A 17276-nucleotide genomic window follows, 5' to 3' on the forward strand; every position below is an offset into this window, starting at 1 on the left:
TACTCTGAGAAACTCAACGGAAAACTTCACTGATGAGCCTCCCAAACAGCTGGAGCCATCCAGGAATAGCCTTCATGTCCCAAGGTGAATTTCATCTCTTTTTCCCTTTCATTCCGCCTGTGATAGGAGTGAGCCACTCTCAGGTAAATCAAAGTGAGCAGGACACAACATAAGAAGAGTTGGCCGTGTTGCTAAGGTGCTAAAAAACGTAACCAAGCGGGTCGATGTCAAGGGCTTTGGAGACCGGGGCCGTTACCTGACAGTGCGCTGTAGTACGGGCCTTCCTCGTCATCTTCATGAGAGGAGGAGCCCCCCACGTCCCCTGTGTGATCCCACTCCAGAGGGATGGAGTCCACGCTGACAGGTGTCTCGCAGCCAGACCGCTCGGGCCCCGGCGCCGGGGGCACCAGATGACAAAGGGACTGAGGACATGAGGGCTCCTCGCTCTCTCTCCTTTTACGCCAGGAGTCAGCCTGGATCTCTCTGGGGTCCTCCATGTCCGTTTCATTCTCCGAGGCCTCTTTTTCTTCTTCCAAGCCCTAAAGCGGGGATGTCCGGTTTTCAGAATGAACCAGATTACAGGCTGTTGCGGTGTGAGGAGCACCGGGGGCCTGTCTGTCTAGCAGTGCCTGGGAATGGCCACCATCGGCATTTCTGCAGCGGCTTTCAAAAAAGAATCGGGTTCCCAGGGATTTGTTTGTGATTATTCTAATTTAGACTCTCTAGCGTGGGCCCTAGAACCTGTATTTTTCCTTGGAAAAATCTGAAATTTAGTGATCTAATTCAAATAGCTTTAGCTAGAAAATAAGAAATGGCGGCCAAAGTTTCATTGGTGGTTAGTGGCAGGTTTACTCCAACAATCAGAACATTTAAAAAATATTTAAAGGCCATTAAGGGGGTTCTTTCTTATCCTCAATTTATTGTCCAGGATACAAAACCTTACTCTTCCTATGTTGTAGTGCCTCGGTCGAAGAAAAAGGACTAAAAACTGCTATGTTTAGAAATGAGGGAATTGTACTGTAATTTTTAAGGCTAGGTCTGATGAAGAAATAACGATCAAGTTAGCCAGTTGGGGACACAAAGAAGGAAGAAATAGCCAGTTGTGTTGGTCAATATGGTCATCATGAAAGCTCCTGGCGCACGAAGGCAATGAACATTGAATAATGGCCTGAACTCTACCTGAACTTCCCAAAAGGTCCCTCTGTCAAGGGAAACTACACAGTTGCTTTGGAAAACGGGTGCTGTTGTCACTTCAAAGGTGAGAACAAAGCACCAGAAAGGCACAAGTATTAAAAGTTCCCAGACACTAAGAGGAACAGGCCAACACATCCCCAAGTTACTACTGTACGCAAAATGAGAACAAGTATCCCCGTATCCTCAGGATCCGGACCTGCTGGGCAAGCCCTGTCCTGAGGAACACGTGGAAAACAGGTCAGAGGAGCAAGAACTTTCGGAAGTGCCATTCCTTCCATGGGGTAACAGGAGCCTCCAAGGAAGTGTGACTCCATAGTGATAACAGCTGAAATAAAACTAATAGGTTCCCTCCCTTTTACCATAAAATACATCACAGTTACCCGTTCCATAGGTGTTCCAGTTCTTTTAAAAAATTGGGTCAAAGGTCAAGCGTGAGTGGCGCGGAGGCCACCCAAGTGAGGGTGGCACTGCCCTTACCGGGGCATGGGAGGTGAGCCTGCGGTGGAAGCGGGAGACCCGGCCGAAGACTTCCTGACAATACCGGTGCATCTCCTCTAGCTCGTCCTCGATTAGCACGGCGTCCAGCGGCTCGCTCTTCTGAATCAGCTGCTCCCCAAAGACAATGAGCTGATCGATCTTGTTGGTGTTTAATGTAATTTCCTGCTGGAAACCCTACTCAGAATAGGAGAAAGAAGGATTTCAAAGAAGGAAAGTTTCCCCAAGGACCCAGCATCTGCTTCTTTTAACTGGGCTGTAGAAAAAGCATCCCCATGTCACCGAATGCCTTGTCCCTGCACCCAGGACTTGAGCTTTGTTGATTTTTAACAAGGTGACAAGATCGAATACTGTAAAATGACTGTACGTGATTTTTTCCCACCCTCTCCCTCTGGGAACAGACTTTTCCAATTAAAATAATTCTAAAAGTTTGGCAGGGAGGGACATTTACCGGTTTTGGATGTAAGGGAGAAAGCTTGCCTTATTGACGCTTGATGGAAACAGAAAATTTCCCGGAATAAGCCACCCACGGGCATTTGCTTCTGCTGATACAATAATCATCTCATTGGTGCCATTATATTAGGGAAGACACATTTCTATTTTTCAATTGCTTTTAAAAGCCAAGGAGGGAGGGGCGCCTGCGTGGCTCAGTCAGTTAAGCGTCTGCCTTCGGCTCAGGTCATAATCTCCGGGTGCTGGGATCAAGCCCCACATTGGGCTCCCTGCTCAGTGGAGGGCCTGCTTCTCCCTCTCCCTACCCCTGCCACTCTGCCTACTTACACTATCTCTCTGTCAAATAAATAAATAAATAAAATCTTAAAAAAAAAAAAAAAAAAGCCAAGCTTGGAGGGAATCACAGTGAAAGTGAAATACAGATATCTGGGAGAGCGGACATGAGATCTGTTCTTGGCCCCACTCTTGATACAGATGCTCCTCCTGTTATCCTCCCCCCACCGTTGCACTCAGACTCGAAAGCTGGGTAAAGAGCACCTTATGAAGTTCTGTTTGGAACCTAAAGAGCGTTCTCCCCGTGGATGATTATAAATGACAAAGAATAACAAGCTTTGTTCCAATGGCCCCTTGACTGTAAGGAATAGTATCCTTGCTCATAACCCTGCAGGACACAGTGGGTACAGCCTGGCTGCTTTCAGTGCTGGAATCTGCTCTCAGGGTATCAGGTGACATTTGTCCTTGGCCAGCTCTCCCCTGCAAAGGTGCATTCTTCTGAGAGGGGCCGACGAAGCAGGCCTTACGTTCAGTTGGCGCATCTTGTCATCGGCGTCACTCTCTGAGAAGTGCTCCACGTTGGTCAGCTGCAGGTCCATCTCTGTGAGCCACACCAGAATGCTCTCCCTGGTCCCCTCGAATTCCTCCCTTTGGTTGGTGAAATGCTGTGAAAGAGGGGAAAATGTCTCATTTGTTTTGAGGGCACAAGAAAGTCCAGGTAGACCACAAGGTTGTTTTTGGCTAAGAGGAAAGGGTACCCCCGGAGGTCCACAGGGCATCAGGGGGCCAGTGTGGGGTCAGGAGCCTGGGCTCTGGTCCTGGCTGTGTGATAACAAGCCCCCCAACTTCTCTGAGTCTTCCTGTCTTCACTGGCAAATTAGGGTGTGGGCATGTTGACTATGATGTCGAAGGTCCTTTTAGCATTTGAAATTCTATAATTCCCTAAGTCAGTGATTTTCCCAACTTGCCCTTTGAGGATCCCCCTCAACGTCCAGGCACCTTGCCTGCCTTTACCTTGTAAGCCTTCTGTGGAAGCTATTGGCTTGAAATAGTAGCTTCAAGATGGAAAAGTACTGATCTCAGGGTTAAGCCTGGTCTAATGCTCCATTTCAGGTAATCCTGAACGTGTTCCCTCAGAGAAAGACCCAGATTTATCGCCTTTAATTAAGGAAGCCTCTTGAGTTACTACCTCATAGATGGGCAGCAGATTCTCAGACAAATGTAGCATTCAGTGCCAAATGAAGGTTTATACTGGTCACAGTCAAATCCGCAGGATGATAAATTAATGCACGGGGATTGTCTGAAAAGCTAGCCCATTTCTTCCTGAGAGGTTTAAAAAAAAAAAAAAAAAGCCCAGATTCTCCTCATCTTAGAATGATTTCAAGAGCGTTCTGCCCTGAGAACAGAAGCAGGGATTAAAATGACTTCCTGCAGGGCGCCTGGGTGGCTCAGTTGGTTAAGCGACTGCCTTCGGCTCAGGTCATGATCCTGGAGTCCCGGGATCGAGTCCCGCATCGGGCTCCCTGCTCAGCGGGGAGTCTGCTTCTCCCTCTGACCCTCTTCCCTCTCGTGCTCTCTATCTCTCATTCTCTCTCTCTCAAATAAATAAATAAAATCTTAAAAAAAAAAAATAAATAAAATGACTTCCTGCAGCCACAAACCATACGGGTCCCGTCAGTTTACACCTAGACTCACAAAGGTTCACATACCGTGTCTCCTGCCTTACGCAAATCTTACGTGAACGTCTACATTCAAAAATCAACCCCAGCCTTTGAGGTTAGGTCAATGCGCCCTGAAATTTGGGGGGTAATCACTGTCCCTAAGCTCCACAATGTAGAGGGGGCTTTGTCTACATCTCTCATAGTGCAAGAACCAGTGGGACACACAAAAACGGGCAAAAGGGCAAGGTGAGCCTCTTTCCGGGCCTAGAAGGCCCTGAGCCCGACCTGGTTATGGAAGCGGCCCAGACCCCATGGGCCATCTGTGAGCCAACGTGCAAACCTCTAGGGCTTATGGAGGTTGGAAAAAGATGTGCTTGGTACCACAAATCACACCAACGGGCCCTGTCTCGGAAGTCTATTCTTAGGTAAATAACCTCTTAACCAAAGACAGGAATATTGGCAGCTTTGGCTTAAACCCCTGGGAAGGCCGGTTGGAAGAATATTAAGATACCTGAGGCCTGAACTGAAATCTACCCACTGCTTTGCTACAAGCCTGATACCGCCCGTCACTTCTCCCCGACGGCCTACAAACAAGGCGGGGGACGTAGAGAAGGTTACTCTGAGTCTCCGCAGGACGGCCGTGACCCGCTTCTGGAGGTTGTCCCAGCGCTGGTTGCCCTCGTGCACCATCTGCTTCAGCCTGCTGGCCGTGTCGGTGCGGTTCTCCCGGGCCAGCCGCCGGTACTGCTTGTTGATGAGCTCCAGCTGCGTGAGCCTCTCGTGGATCTGCCGCTGGAAGGCCTGCGGCACACAGACGGGCGCGTCAGGGCCAAGGCCGGCACGCCCCCTCCCCGGCCCCAGACGCCCTGCTCTCGACGTTAATCCCCAGGCTGAAATGGCCACAGAGAGCCCCCTTCCCCGGCGCTGATGCTAAAGAACAGGCTCTCAAGTTCACCGCATGCCGCCTGGCATGGATTGGTCTCGTCCGGCAAAGCCGTCTTAGCAGCTGCCGGCGGGCTGTGGACTGGGCGGCCCTGGCCGCAGGTGGGGAAAGCCAGCCTGAGAGGCTTGCTTATCAGGAGCACCGGGCTGGAGGGGGCTTTACCTCAAACCTCTTCAGCTCTTCTTTGGCATTTGTGTACAACACCTCTGAGGAATTCGGGTAGGCTGCTGTCCTCTCGGCGGACTTGAGCCAGTCCTCAAAGCGGGAGTAATCATCTAGAAATTTCTGCCACAGGCGCCACGTCTCCTCAATTCTGACAGGAGGAGAGCATCTCAATATAAGCCATCCGTTTCAGCCGTGAGCTTTCTTTTTTCCTCCCTTGCCTGGTCCCATTCCCAACACCCCTGGCACTGGCACATTTTGGGGGAGAGACCCTGATATCCTTCTTCCAGGAAATAACTGCAAACATCCCCTTCTTGGTCAGGACACCTTCCTCCTGGGACTGCCCCTCAAAGCTCCTGCCTCACAGAGGTTAACCAGCAGGAGACAGGGCTTCCCTCCGCTGTTTCGTAGCCAGGGCCAGCCATGGTTACACCTCGAGACATGGGTTGCTGGGGAAAGCCGTTACCCCGATCATATTTTCCTTGAATAATTCACTGCATGAGCATGACCACACCTACAGAGCCTTCTCTGCCAGTAGCCTTGGAAGTGAAGCGAACAGAACACAGCTACTGCCACTGAGACGAGAAGGGTGCACTGGGTTTGGCCGACCGTGTTTCTAACGTTCAGGGGCAGCTCGGTTCTTACTTCATTCGCCGTTCCATTGACATGGCGCAGATGTTCCTCCAGCGTCTGTCCAAGCTTCTGGTGGTCTGCTGGAGAGAGTCACACTCCGTCTCATTGGCACAGGCATCGGAGTCATGCAGTAGGACGTCACAAATGTTAAAGACAGACTCCACCCCTGCACTGTGTTGTTCGATGTCTCGCTGCAGGTCCTACGGTTGGAACAGAGTACAGAGCACCTTGAGAAGGTGGTGGTGGTGGTGGTGGTGCGATGATTGGCATCAGAGGATCTCCACTCCCCCCAACCCTTCTTCTGGCCCAGGTGCGTGTCCACCTCTTGATCAGCAACAAGGACTGTGTCTCTCTCATCTCTGTGCAACCCTTGTGCTGTAGCACAGAGCCTGCACATGGCAACACCTGGGATCTACCTGAACTGATTAGAGGGGGTGGGAAAGCAGGAGTACCCTCTCCTGAGAGCCCACTCCCCCACCGATTCTGGGGAGGCACGGGATCCACCCCATACCACCTGAATGCAAGGGCCCCCCATTGAGACATGGCTCCGGAGAAGTCTTCCTTGGGAGTCCCTTCAGCAGGACCTAAAACTTGAGCAGAACTCAACCTTTTATGGGTCCCAGAATTCTTAAATCTACTGAGACCTTTGTGCCATCTTCACACACACCCCAAATCATGCCCATCCTCAGGCTCCATAGGCCCCAGGGAAGAGTCTGGGAGTTCAGACCCCACTTCCCCAACAGATGGGGTCCAACGGAGGGGGCAGAGTCTCTCTGGAGTCTTGTCCTGTGACGGTGATGGTGCTGCTCCCGGATTCAGGAAAAAGCATTCACGAGGAGACAATGCATGGTTATGGGGAAAAATGAAAAACTTGTTTAACAATAAACACAGCGTCTACGGCCATACCATCCTGAACGAACCCGATCTCGTCTGATCTTGGAAGCTAAGCAGGGTCGGGCCAGGTTAGTACTTGGATGGGAGACCACCTGGGAATACCAGGTGCTGTAGGTTTGGGGCGCCTGGGTGGCTCAGCCGTTAAGCGTCTGCCTTTGGCTCAGGTCATGATCCCAGGGTCCTGGGATCGAGCCCCGCATCGGGCTCCCTGCTCAGTGGGAGGAGCCTGCTTCTCCCTTTCCCACTCCCCCTGCTTGTGTTCCCCCTCTCGCTGTCAAATAAATAAATAAAATCTTAAAAAAAAAAACAATAAACACAGCATTTTCAGGTATCACCCTGAGAATATTTCTTCTGCACACCATGGGAGGGCTGGAGGAGGGAGAGACGAGGAGCCTGTTTGTTTTGCAAACTGGAAGTAGGCCTCTCCAGATACCTGAATTCTGTGACAGGTTACAACAGAGCATGCCACTGATCTTAGTATCCAAATTACATCATGGAGAAATAACAAAGACAAAGCTAAATATGCCACTGTTAACTAAAGCTCTCTGGATTCAACAAAATTCAGTTTACAGGAGAGATTATTTTATAAACTGCCTGCCACGGTCTACAGAAACGCAACGTAAAGCTCACGCCAGGTCACCTCAATATTTAATAATTTTGGAAATTACTGTTATCAGATAATACTAATATTTTCTTTTTTTTTCCTTAAGATTTTATTTATTTATTTGACAGAGAGAGACACAGCGAGAGAGGGAACACAAGCAGGGGGAGTGGGAGAGGGAGAAGCAGGCTTCCCGCCGAGCAGGGAGCCTGATGCGGGGCTCGATCCCAGGACCCTGGGATCATGACTAAGCTGAAGGCAGACGCTTAATGACTGAGCCACCCAGGTGCCCCTAGACTAATATTTTCTTACTTTTCTTCTGATAAATGTACAATTTTGATCATTCTCTGTCCAGGTGGATATGAAAGAAGAAAATGTTAATACTCACACCACATTTTAAATTAAGCAGTTTTTAAAAGGATCCTAACTGATTAAAGACAAGCAGCACAAAGTTATGGTAAGAAAATGTGTTTTCTAGGGGTGCCTGGTTGGCTGGGTTGGAGGAGCATGTGATTCTTGGGCTCCGGGCCATGAGTTCAAGTCCTGTATTGGGTGTAGAGATTACTAAAAAATAAACTTTAAAAAAAAATGTGTTTTTTAGTTTGTCACCCTATGTGTCCTGTGAAGAGAAATGAACAGGGTGATGTTTTTTAAGCTCAACAGTCCAGGACAAATGGTAGAAGTCTTCCTGGGGTCCATGCAAGCACCAGCTTTGTAATTACCAGGTTTAAACAGAATTCAAGCTTTAAGAATTCTTGTTGGCTCAGAGAATTGTCATGAGCCTTCCTAAAATTTACTGGCATTGATGTCTCTTGACTTTATTAAAATAATAAATAAGCAATCCTAACATTGGTGCTAAATGAGGAATAGTGACAATTTTAACTGAAAAATGGTACCCGTCCCTGACCTCACCTGGTAGGGCTGGGTAGGATCTGGTTGAAAAGTACTGAAAAAGTCTAGTCTATGGATAAATGTGAAGGCTGCATATTTTAGTAGGCTCATTGCAGTTTCTCTACCTTATTTGTTCAGCTTATATATAAGGAACAAAATGGCTATTGAGAACTGATTAATACACAGGGCGAATGGGAGCAAGAAATGAGCTCTACGATAGTTTATAAAAGACCATCAACATTTTGGTTAAAAAAAATTCAAAAATTTTCAAAATTTCCAAAACAAACTTTTCAAACACTGCAGAATGACCCACTGATTCCTGCTCGGCGGGAAGCCTGCTTCTCCCTCTCCCACTCCCCCTGCTTGTGTTCCTGCTCTCGCTATCTCTCTCTCTCTAATAAATAAATACTAAAAGAAAATGCAAACCATTTAAGTGCTAAATGAGTGACATTTTATGAAAACCATCTCACCACTAGTTCCCACTGAGGCAGGAATATGCACAATAATTAGATTTCAAGAACTGTTCAAGTACAATTTGAAGAACAGGACTTAAGAAACATAAAAAAATGTTAAAGACTTTTGCCATGGTTCTGGAAACAGGCTCCCCGACTCTTGTGTGTTTTGTGTTTCTGTTCTTGAGTAGGTGACAAAGAGCTCTGAAACTGGGAAGAGTAGGTGTTGGGGGTGGGGTGGGATGGGGGGAAATGATGAGGAGGATCCACAGCTAGAGAGTGAGGCGGAGAATGCAACCAGGAAGGAGGAGAATGCAAAAGGAACTAGAAAAACAAGATAAAGGGGGAAAAGAAGAAAGTGAAGCCGGGCTGAGGGGGAGGGGGTGGGTGGGCAGAAAAATCACCGGAGGTGGGTGGGGTGGTGGCTCCAGATCGACTCTGGGGGAGGGGCTTAGGCTGGCAAGCCCGTGGAGCAGAGCGGTTTATGAGGAGGTTGGCATGAAGCTGAGCGCACCTGCTGGGAAGGGGGTTATTCGTAAATACAGAATGGGGGGTAACTAACAGCACTCTCTCGCAATGTTACCATATGGCACCCACAGGGAATCAGGAAGCCAAAGAAAACAGGAGAGAAATGTGGAAGTCTTAATGCAAGTGGTTCATGGTTTAAAAGTGTTACAAATGTTGCTACCACTTCCTTTTTGCATTTTGAAGATGATATATTTCACAAAAATAACAATATAACCCTTGTTACCCAAGGAGTTCTACATAAGAGAAACAAAAAGGACTCGGGTAGAGTTTGACTTCTTCCCTAGGGTGCTCCCAAGAACATTACGATGAGGATCTGGGAAGCACAGCTCCTAATTACTTTTGGGGACTGAGGGATTTTGCAGAAGGCACTACTAGGTGATCCCAAGCTTTTAAGTCTCATTTCTGGAAATAATCATGAAACTTATTTAGTTATAGAAACACAAGGTGTTTTTTTGTTTTTTAATGGCTTGTGCATAATTTTTGTGTGTGACACATTTCTGTTTTTTTTTTTTTGTGGTTTTGACGGAGGCTTCAAGGTCTGGTCTGGGTATTAAAAAAAAATTTTTTTTTAAAAAAATACTGAAAGTTTCCTCAGGACATCTGTGGTAGGCAGAATATTGGCCACCCAAAGATGTCCATATCCTTGTCCCCAGAACCTGTGAATGTTTGGCAACCTTAATTCTCTGTTGGCATGTAGCCTATCAGCTGATCTTAACATCCTGGATTATTCAGGTGGGCTCAGTATGATCCCAAGGGTCCTTAAAAGTGGCAGAGGGAGGTAGAAGAGTCAGTCAGAGGAAGAAGGGGCCATGACAGAAAAGCACAGAGAGATGCAATGTTGCTGGCTCTGCAGATGGATGAAGGGGCCATGAGCCAAGCAATGTGGGCAGCCTCCAGAAGCTAGAAAGGGTGAACAGATTCTCCAATAGGGTTGCCAGAAAGAAATGCAGCCCTCCTGACACCTTCATCTTAGTCTGGGGTCAGATTTCTGACCTCCAGAACTCCAGTAAGATAATAAATTTGGGTGAAGTTGCCAAATTTGCGGTAATTTGTTAACGCAATCATAGAAAGCTTGTACACCTAACTTCTTTACCAGTAATGGTAGTCCTGAACACCAACTCCTTAAATTGCTGTGGATTACTATGAGATAAGAATTCCAGGATAGTGATCCTGAGTTCTATAAAGAGGGAAGCTTCAAATCAACCAGAGGCGAAATTATGGACCGTTTCAAAACAGGACCAAACAAGGCCAGGAGGATGGCAGCCACCAAACTGTAGCCTTTGGGGAATACACGCCCTGCAATTTAATGATGTTCTGGCACACCTTAGATTTATAAAACGTTAACACATGTTACTGGCCCCTGCCAAATTTAGCCAGTCTTTCTTTAAGAGGAAAAATATACTCAGTTTCTATACTATTTACCCGAAAAAACTCACCACTCATGGTAAATTGTTATTTGTAAAGGCTTATCTGTAAAGAGACTATTCAAGAAATTCTTCTTAGTGGATCAAACTTGCAAATAAAGCTGATAATGTCCAGTAGCTGTGACTTCACTGAGAATGGCATTAAAATCTCCGCAATGTCCATTAACATGGTACTTACATCAGTATTCATTTTTCCACAAAACCAAGACAGAATTGCGATGACCTCAACAGAAAGGGCATACTTAAATTTCTGCGGCTAAGTGCCAATACCAGTATTTTTACTTCCTAGCATTGCTAAATCATACTAATTTGAATGTCAGAGAATAGGCATCGTTTACAAACAGTAATAGCAATAGACTGAATAAAGATCTAAGTCAAGAGGAATATCAAATACTTGGCTCTATTTTATGGTAGCAGGGGGTGTCACTCATTGCCATTAAAGGGATCGACTTGAACTCAAGGGAATTTGTCATTAATTTATCATCACTTTCTGCTCTTGAATCTGTGAGAAAGGGTCAGCCCCCAATTCTTTCTCTAAGAGCAGCTGTTACATGTGGGTGAATCTTCCTGTGTGTTGACAGACAGCAAACACCAAGGCTTTGGAGATAACGTGAAGAAAATAGATAACGCATCTGAGAACCTCTTGACAACAATATTGCTTATACAGTCAAAGTGGAATCTGCTCCTGGGTCTAAGAAAAAAATGATGAAGGTGAAGGAAAGCTACCAAAAGGCTACTATGAACTTAATTTTAGAAATAAAGATAAGCTCCAGGTACTGCATATGAGAATGAACCTGTGAATGTGAGCTGATGGGAGGGCAGGAAAGTGGATTTGCTAAGTCTGTGACATCAATGAGCCCCACCAGATTAGTGTGATGATAACACTGGTGGGACTCAGTGGTTTCATGCTGTGGAGTTTCCAGGGTCGGCTCAGAGGGTGCATAACCGATGGGAGAAATGCACAGAGCACTGCAAGAGGAGTTTCCTATGCTATTGGCCTAAGCAACTTCCTTTTTACAATCCCCCCCCCCACTTTTTTTTTGTTGGAAGCTCTATCAGATGATCTATTGTCCCATGAAAACTTTCCTTCGTTAGAAAATTTATTTTTCTTTCAATTCATTGCCTTCTAAAACTATATTCTAAAACAAAGATCCAGGTTTAAAAATACATAAGCAAAACACCTTATTTACCACTAAGACTAAGACCTACATCTCAAACATTATTCAAAGCATTTCACAAAGAGATGTGTGAATGGGGCAGAAGACGGGCACGCCAAGAGATGGTCTCACACGTACAAGAACGTGGATAGGTGGTCAGTTTTCTCTGGAAAAAAATGAACCAATATTATGAAATGTGAACATGCTAAAAGACACAGCCAATATGGGGAAGGTTGGAGTTAGCAGATATCACAGACACCTATACTCTTATAAAAGCCTTCTGTCCTTACCTGCTGCTCGGCGAGCCTCTTCTGGATCTCTTGATCATCACAGACGTCATAGACGACAGGCTTAGAAAGCTCTGACTCGATTCGAGCCAGCCAGGTACGAAGGTTGCTCATGTTTTTGTCTAACTGCTGAATAAAAGCAAAGGTCTCCTTCAGCTTCTTCACCCTAAATATATTTGCAGGAAAAAAAGAGGTAAAAAAAAGCCAAAGCCCAACATTTAGTGGTGACAAGAATGTGCCAACAAAGGTGTTAACAGTGTAAAAAACAACTTATGTTGGTTATTGATTTTATATATAGAGAGAGAACAGCTCTCACATCACAGAGTTTTCACAGAATATGTGACACTTAACAAAATTGCTGGTCTAGGGGCACCTGGGCGGCTCAGTCGGTTAAGCATCTGCCTCCGGCTCAGGTCATGATCCCAGGGTCCTGGGATGGAGCCCCACATCGGGCTCCCTGCTCTGCGTGAAGCCTACTTCTCCCTCCCCCACTCCCTCTGTCGCTGTATCTCTCTGTCAAATAAATAAATAAAATCTTTAAAAAAAAACAAAAACAATTGCTGGTCTGGTTGATTTTTAGACAGGCTAAGAGTTAATCTACCCACACAAATATGAAGTCCTATCATTCCCAAAGTGGGATGCCCCTGAGACCTAGTATATCTTTCTAGGGCTCCAGAGCAAAGAGGAGATGCCATTTCATTCTCTTGAGGTTAAAATAACCACACTTGGGGCGCCTGGGTGGCTCAGCTGGTTGGGTGTCTGACTCTTGGTTTCAGCTCAGGTCAAGATCTTGGTTGTGGGATTGAACCCCTTGTTAGGCTCCATGCTCACTGTGGAGTCTGCTTAAGATTCTCTGCCTTTGGCCACCTGGGTGGCTCAGTCGTTAAGCGCCTGCCTTCGGCTCAGGTCATGATCCCAGGGTCCTGGGATCGAGCCCCGCATCGGGCTCCCTGCTCGGCGGGAAGCCTGCTTCTCCCTCTCCCATTCCGCCTGCTTGTGTTCCCTCTCTCGCTGTGTCCCTCTCTGTCAAATAAATAAATAAAATCTTAAGAAAAAAAAAAAAGATTCTCTGCCTTTGCCCCTTACCCCGCATGCACGCGTGCGCTCTCTCTAAAATAAATAAATAAAATCTTTAAAAATAATAATAAAATAAAATAGCCACACTTGATTTCTATCCAGTTTCTTTCTTGGGTATACCTGAGATTGCAGCGGACAGGGATTTTCCCTGATGGTTTAAAGATATTACCTGCTTGGCTCATTTGGTGGTATCTGGCCTATGATGCTTCTCATGGGACTCTCTTCTTGAGCAAGCACAGAACATGAGCTAAAGCCCACCATGTCCAGTCTAAGGGGTTGAGGGAACCTTACACATACACCGAGCCCATTAGGGGACAGCTGTATTAGCCAAAAGGGGAGGAGGTAGTGTGGTGGGGAATAGGGCAAAGATAATCTACAAGCGTAGTCCTAAATCATCTGCCTCTTACACAGTGTGGAGCAGATTTGAACTAACACATATGTGTGGAGCAGATCTGAACTCACACACATTGCGTCAGTATACTTGGTGAGCCCACTGGCACATCAACGTACTGTCAGGGGGAAATGACACAGCTGCTAGGAAAATAATCTTTATGTAGATCTTGAAAAACAAAAAACAAAACAAAAAACCTTCTATAAACTGCCTTCATGGAAGTCCTAAAGTGAGTGAGGGCTTGTTCTGGTGATCTCTGGGATTTTTTAAAATTTATTTATTTATTTGAGAGAGAGAGAGAGAGAAAGTGAGTGAGAATGCTAGTGCGGGGAGGGGCAGAGGGAGAGAATTTTCAAGCAGACTCCCTGCTGAGCATGGAGCCCAACACAAGGCTCCATCTCACGACCCATGAGATCATAACCTGAGTGGAAACTGAGAGTTGGATGCTTAAATGACTGAGCCACCCAGCACCCTGATCTGTGGGATGCTTAGTGAATTCCAGAGATTTGGAACAATAGCCACAATGCAAAGTTCCTACCTATCAATATTCATGTAACAAGGTGCTGTCAGAACTCCATCCTGCAGCACTAGAAAGAGAAACTGAGGCACTGGCTCCAACTCGCCAGAGTGTGCTGCATTGCCTGTTAGCATCATCTCTTCCTGGACTGCCTGTGAACAGCTCCCAACCACCATCCCGGCCCCCCGGCCCTTGTCCAGTTGTGGTTCTGTGGCCCAAAGGCACATTCTAGATGGTAAGTCTGATCCATTGACACTCAAAAGCTTCCATGGTCCTCACCCTACCTCAACATACCAGTTCAAACACGCTTTTTCAGGTCATCAAGCATTCAGTGCCCCCCCCCCCCCCCGCCTTCCCTTCTCCTGGAGCGTCTACCACTGCTCACAAAAGACACTGGGGGCCCCCGGCCCACATGCTCCTGCAGCACCCAGGACCTCCTGCCCTGTGTTGTGTCCACATCCCTCATGCACCGTGCACCCATCACGACAGCATCCGCGCTAGCCAGGCTGCACGGGGCTTGCTGCTTCTGCATGCACAGCACCCCCACTCTGCCTGGTGGGCAGGAGGTATTGACAAACATTTGTTGCAGAATGAATGTGTATGAACACTTCCACGACATGCTATTATTTAAGTAGACCACAGATTTGTGTGTGTTTTAATTTTTACTTATTTTTTATTTTTTGCCTCCTCCCATCAACCAAGTCAACCCTGGGGACTTTTAGCTCTAGCTCTATTAACAGCTAGTTTTAGGATTTAGGGAAAATCCTTTTACTTCAGCATCCTCAACTCTAGTAGGCTTCTGAGGTCCCTCAAGCTTCAGGGAGGTGGTAATATCTGGGTGAAGTTAAGGCCAGAGTTCTGGAAGTGAACAGACCTGGCTCTAAGTCCCACTGTACCATCCATGAGCTGTGCACTCCTGCAAGGAGCCTAACTTTCCTGATTCCCAGTTTCCTTGTTAGCTGCAAAATTATCCACTTTGCAGGTAGTCATGAGACCGAAACAAAAGCATGTGTGTAAAGTCTTTGGTAGAGAGTAAGCACTCAGTATACTACTAGCTCTTATTACTGCCAACTGGGATTCTATGATGCTACAGTAACAACTCATTTATAAGGCACAGGACCTTACAAAGTCCTTTCATAAATATTTATTCCCCACTCTGCTATGAGGTGGGGGAGGCCTGGGAGGAGGCTGTGGAGTCTGGTGGTAAAGAGCACAGACTTAGTGGGCAGGGCCTGGGTTTGAATCGTGGCTCTGTTTAAGCTCATATGAAAAACTGTGTCAACACTAGTTATCCCTTCCCTCCCTGGGTGCCTGAGAAGGTTGAATGAGATATAAACACATGAAATGTATTTGGCATAGTGCCTAACAGAGATCAATGCCCAGAAACCACGATCGAGATGATTTTCATGGCGCTAAGTTTTTCCAAATTACAGTCTTACTGCAAACACCACAAGGAGCTCCCTTCAAAGCCACAAGATGATTTATTAAAAAGGAAGTAACAGAATCTGGGGCCAGGCCTGGATGCAGCTGTAACCTAGATCCTGCCTTTGTTCCTGTGGCTTTAGAGGCTTTAGCGGTACATCCTCCTCACCCCGATATCTTGCCACCCTGACTGCCTGGGGACCAGAAAGGACACTCCAGACAATGCCAGAGGAGCTGGTAACCCCAGGCCCTATAGGACAAGGAGTCTTTCAGGCAGTTTGCAAGGGGCTGCCCTTCAGGAAGGCTCTGGCTGGAGAAGCAGCCCAGCCCTAAGAGCTTCCAAGAGGTGGGGGAGAGGGGCTTGGGCCTGGTGGCCCCTGCACAGCTCTCCTGCCCACCCCCTCTATTGGGCACCTGACCCTACTCCATCCTAAGTATCCCAGCCTCTTTATTTTAAAAAGAAAAGAGCAGAAATGTAACTTTAAATGACAGGAGCTAACAAGAGACAAAAGAACCTGGGTGCAAACACAGGGATACAGTGATCGTGAATCCTGGTCATCCCAGGGTGAGGTGTGCAATAAGCAGGGTGGGGGGGAGGGGAGTATGGAGCAGGGGGGAAGAACTTACTTGGCTTCCCCAGGACTATGATACTGCAGGCCAGTGGTGTTTGAAATGGAGTGCTTAAGACAAGCCAACGGAGTATGGGAATAAAATATTAGATTTTCTACTGCTATTCCATTCTTTTTAAGTGTCTACACCGGGTATGCTTTCTAATTCACAAACTTTATGACTACATGGAACAACTACAGAACTTGCTGACATCTACCTGTGCCAGGCCCATGGTGTTTTATTTGTTAGCAATGCATTTAATCCTCCCAGCAATGCTATGAGATCAGTACTGTTGGCATCCCCATTCAATAGGTGAGGTAACCGTGGCACAGGGATCAAATAACCTGCCCCAGTCACCGATCATTAAATGGCAGAGGCAGGATTCCAACCTGGGCATTCGGGTCCAGAGCTGCTGTTCATAAGCCCTTTCCTCATGGCAACTTGTATAAACCTGCACATACATTAGCTAGTATCAGGCACAGGATGGTTTTTGTTGCTGTTGGGGACTATGATCAGAAGTCCAGTCTCATGGTTCTGGGATACACTGGGGAGCATAGAAGCCCGTCCACCAAGTACTATCCTTTGGGGGCCCGCATTTGCCCCTCCATAATTCTTTTCGATAAGCATTTAACCATGTGCTTTGTCTTGGATCCTGTGCAGAGTCCCAAGGATTCAAGAGATAACTGAAATATAGGTCTTATTTTTCCCATAGAGCTCATGATGTAATTTAGATTGAATTTCAACATTATAATACAATATAGGAGGTGCTCAATAAATATCTTTTGAAAGAATAAATGATGTTCACTCATACCTTCAAATTTGTTTTCATAAAAGACATGGCTGTATTATATATTAAAAGAAAGAGGTAAAGGTCAGAGCACCTCCAAGCCGTTTGCCACAAAACAATTTGCTGCCACATTACAAGCCCTACATGCTGCTATACCTTGGTTCCCTACAGGGCAAGTGAAATACTGAAAAACAAGCACACAAATCACACCTACTCTTAGGGCACATTAAAGAGGAAGGGAAGGTAGGAGGAAAAGAAAAGAAGAAGTTGCCAAAAAGCTACAAAAGATTCATCTAATCAGGATTTAACCTCCTTCTAGGTCCCAACCTCTGACAGAAGGCATAATATCCAAAACTGCATGGTGATTTAAAACATTTTTTTCAGATAATTATGTTACAACTTGCTCTAGGAACCATCAGCTGTTT

At 46.6% G+C, this 17276-nt stretch overlaps 1 protein-coding gene and 1 non-coding gene across 2 annotated transcripts in view; one reads left to right on the forward strand and one right to left on the reverse strand.

The window, feature by feature from the left end:
- The window catches only part of SYNE2 (spectrin repeat containing nuclear envelope protein 2), a 313984-nt gene that overhangs the window by 11652 nt on the left and 285056 nt on the right, over window positions 1-17276 (reverse strand). Inside the window, 7 exon segments of the mRNA XM_035727838.1 lie at window positions 257-539; window positions 1672-1866; window positions 2943-3080; window positions 4695-4877; window positions 5182-5332; window positions 5827-6014; window positions 12052-12214. Coding sequence (XP_035583731.1) covers window positions 257-539; window positions 1672-1866; window positions 2943-3080; window positions 4695-4877; window positions 5182-5332; window positions 5827-6014; window positions 12052-12214 — 1301 coding nt within the window.
- LOC113910582 lies at window positions 6707-6825 on the forward strand. Its single transcript, XR_003516099.1, has one exon. It is a non-coding gene; the product is annotated as a 5S ribosomal RNA (ribosomal RNA).

Source organism: Zalophus californianus, chromosome 6, assembly GCF_009762305.2.
Source record: "Zalophus californianus isolate mZalCal1 chromosome 6, mZalCal1.pri.v2, whole genome shotgun sequence".
NCBI lineage: Eukaryota > Metazoa > Chordata > Mammalia > Carnivora > Otariidae > Zalophus > Zalophus californianus.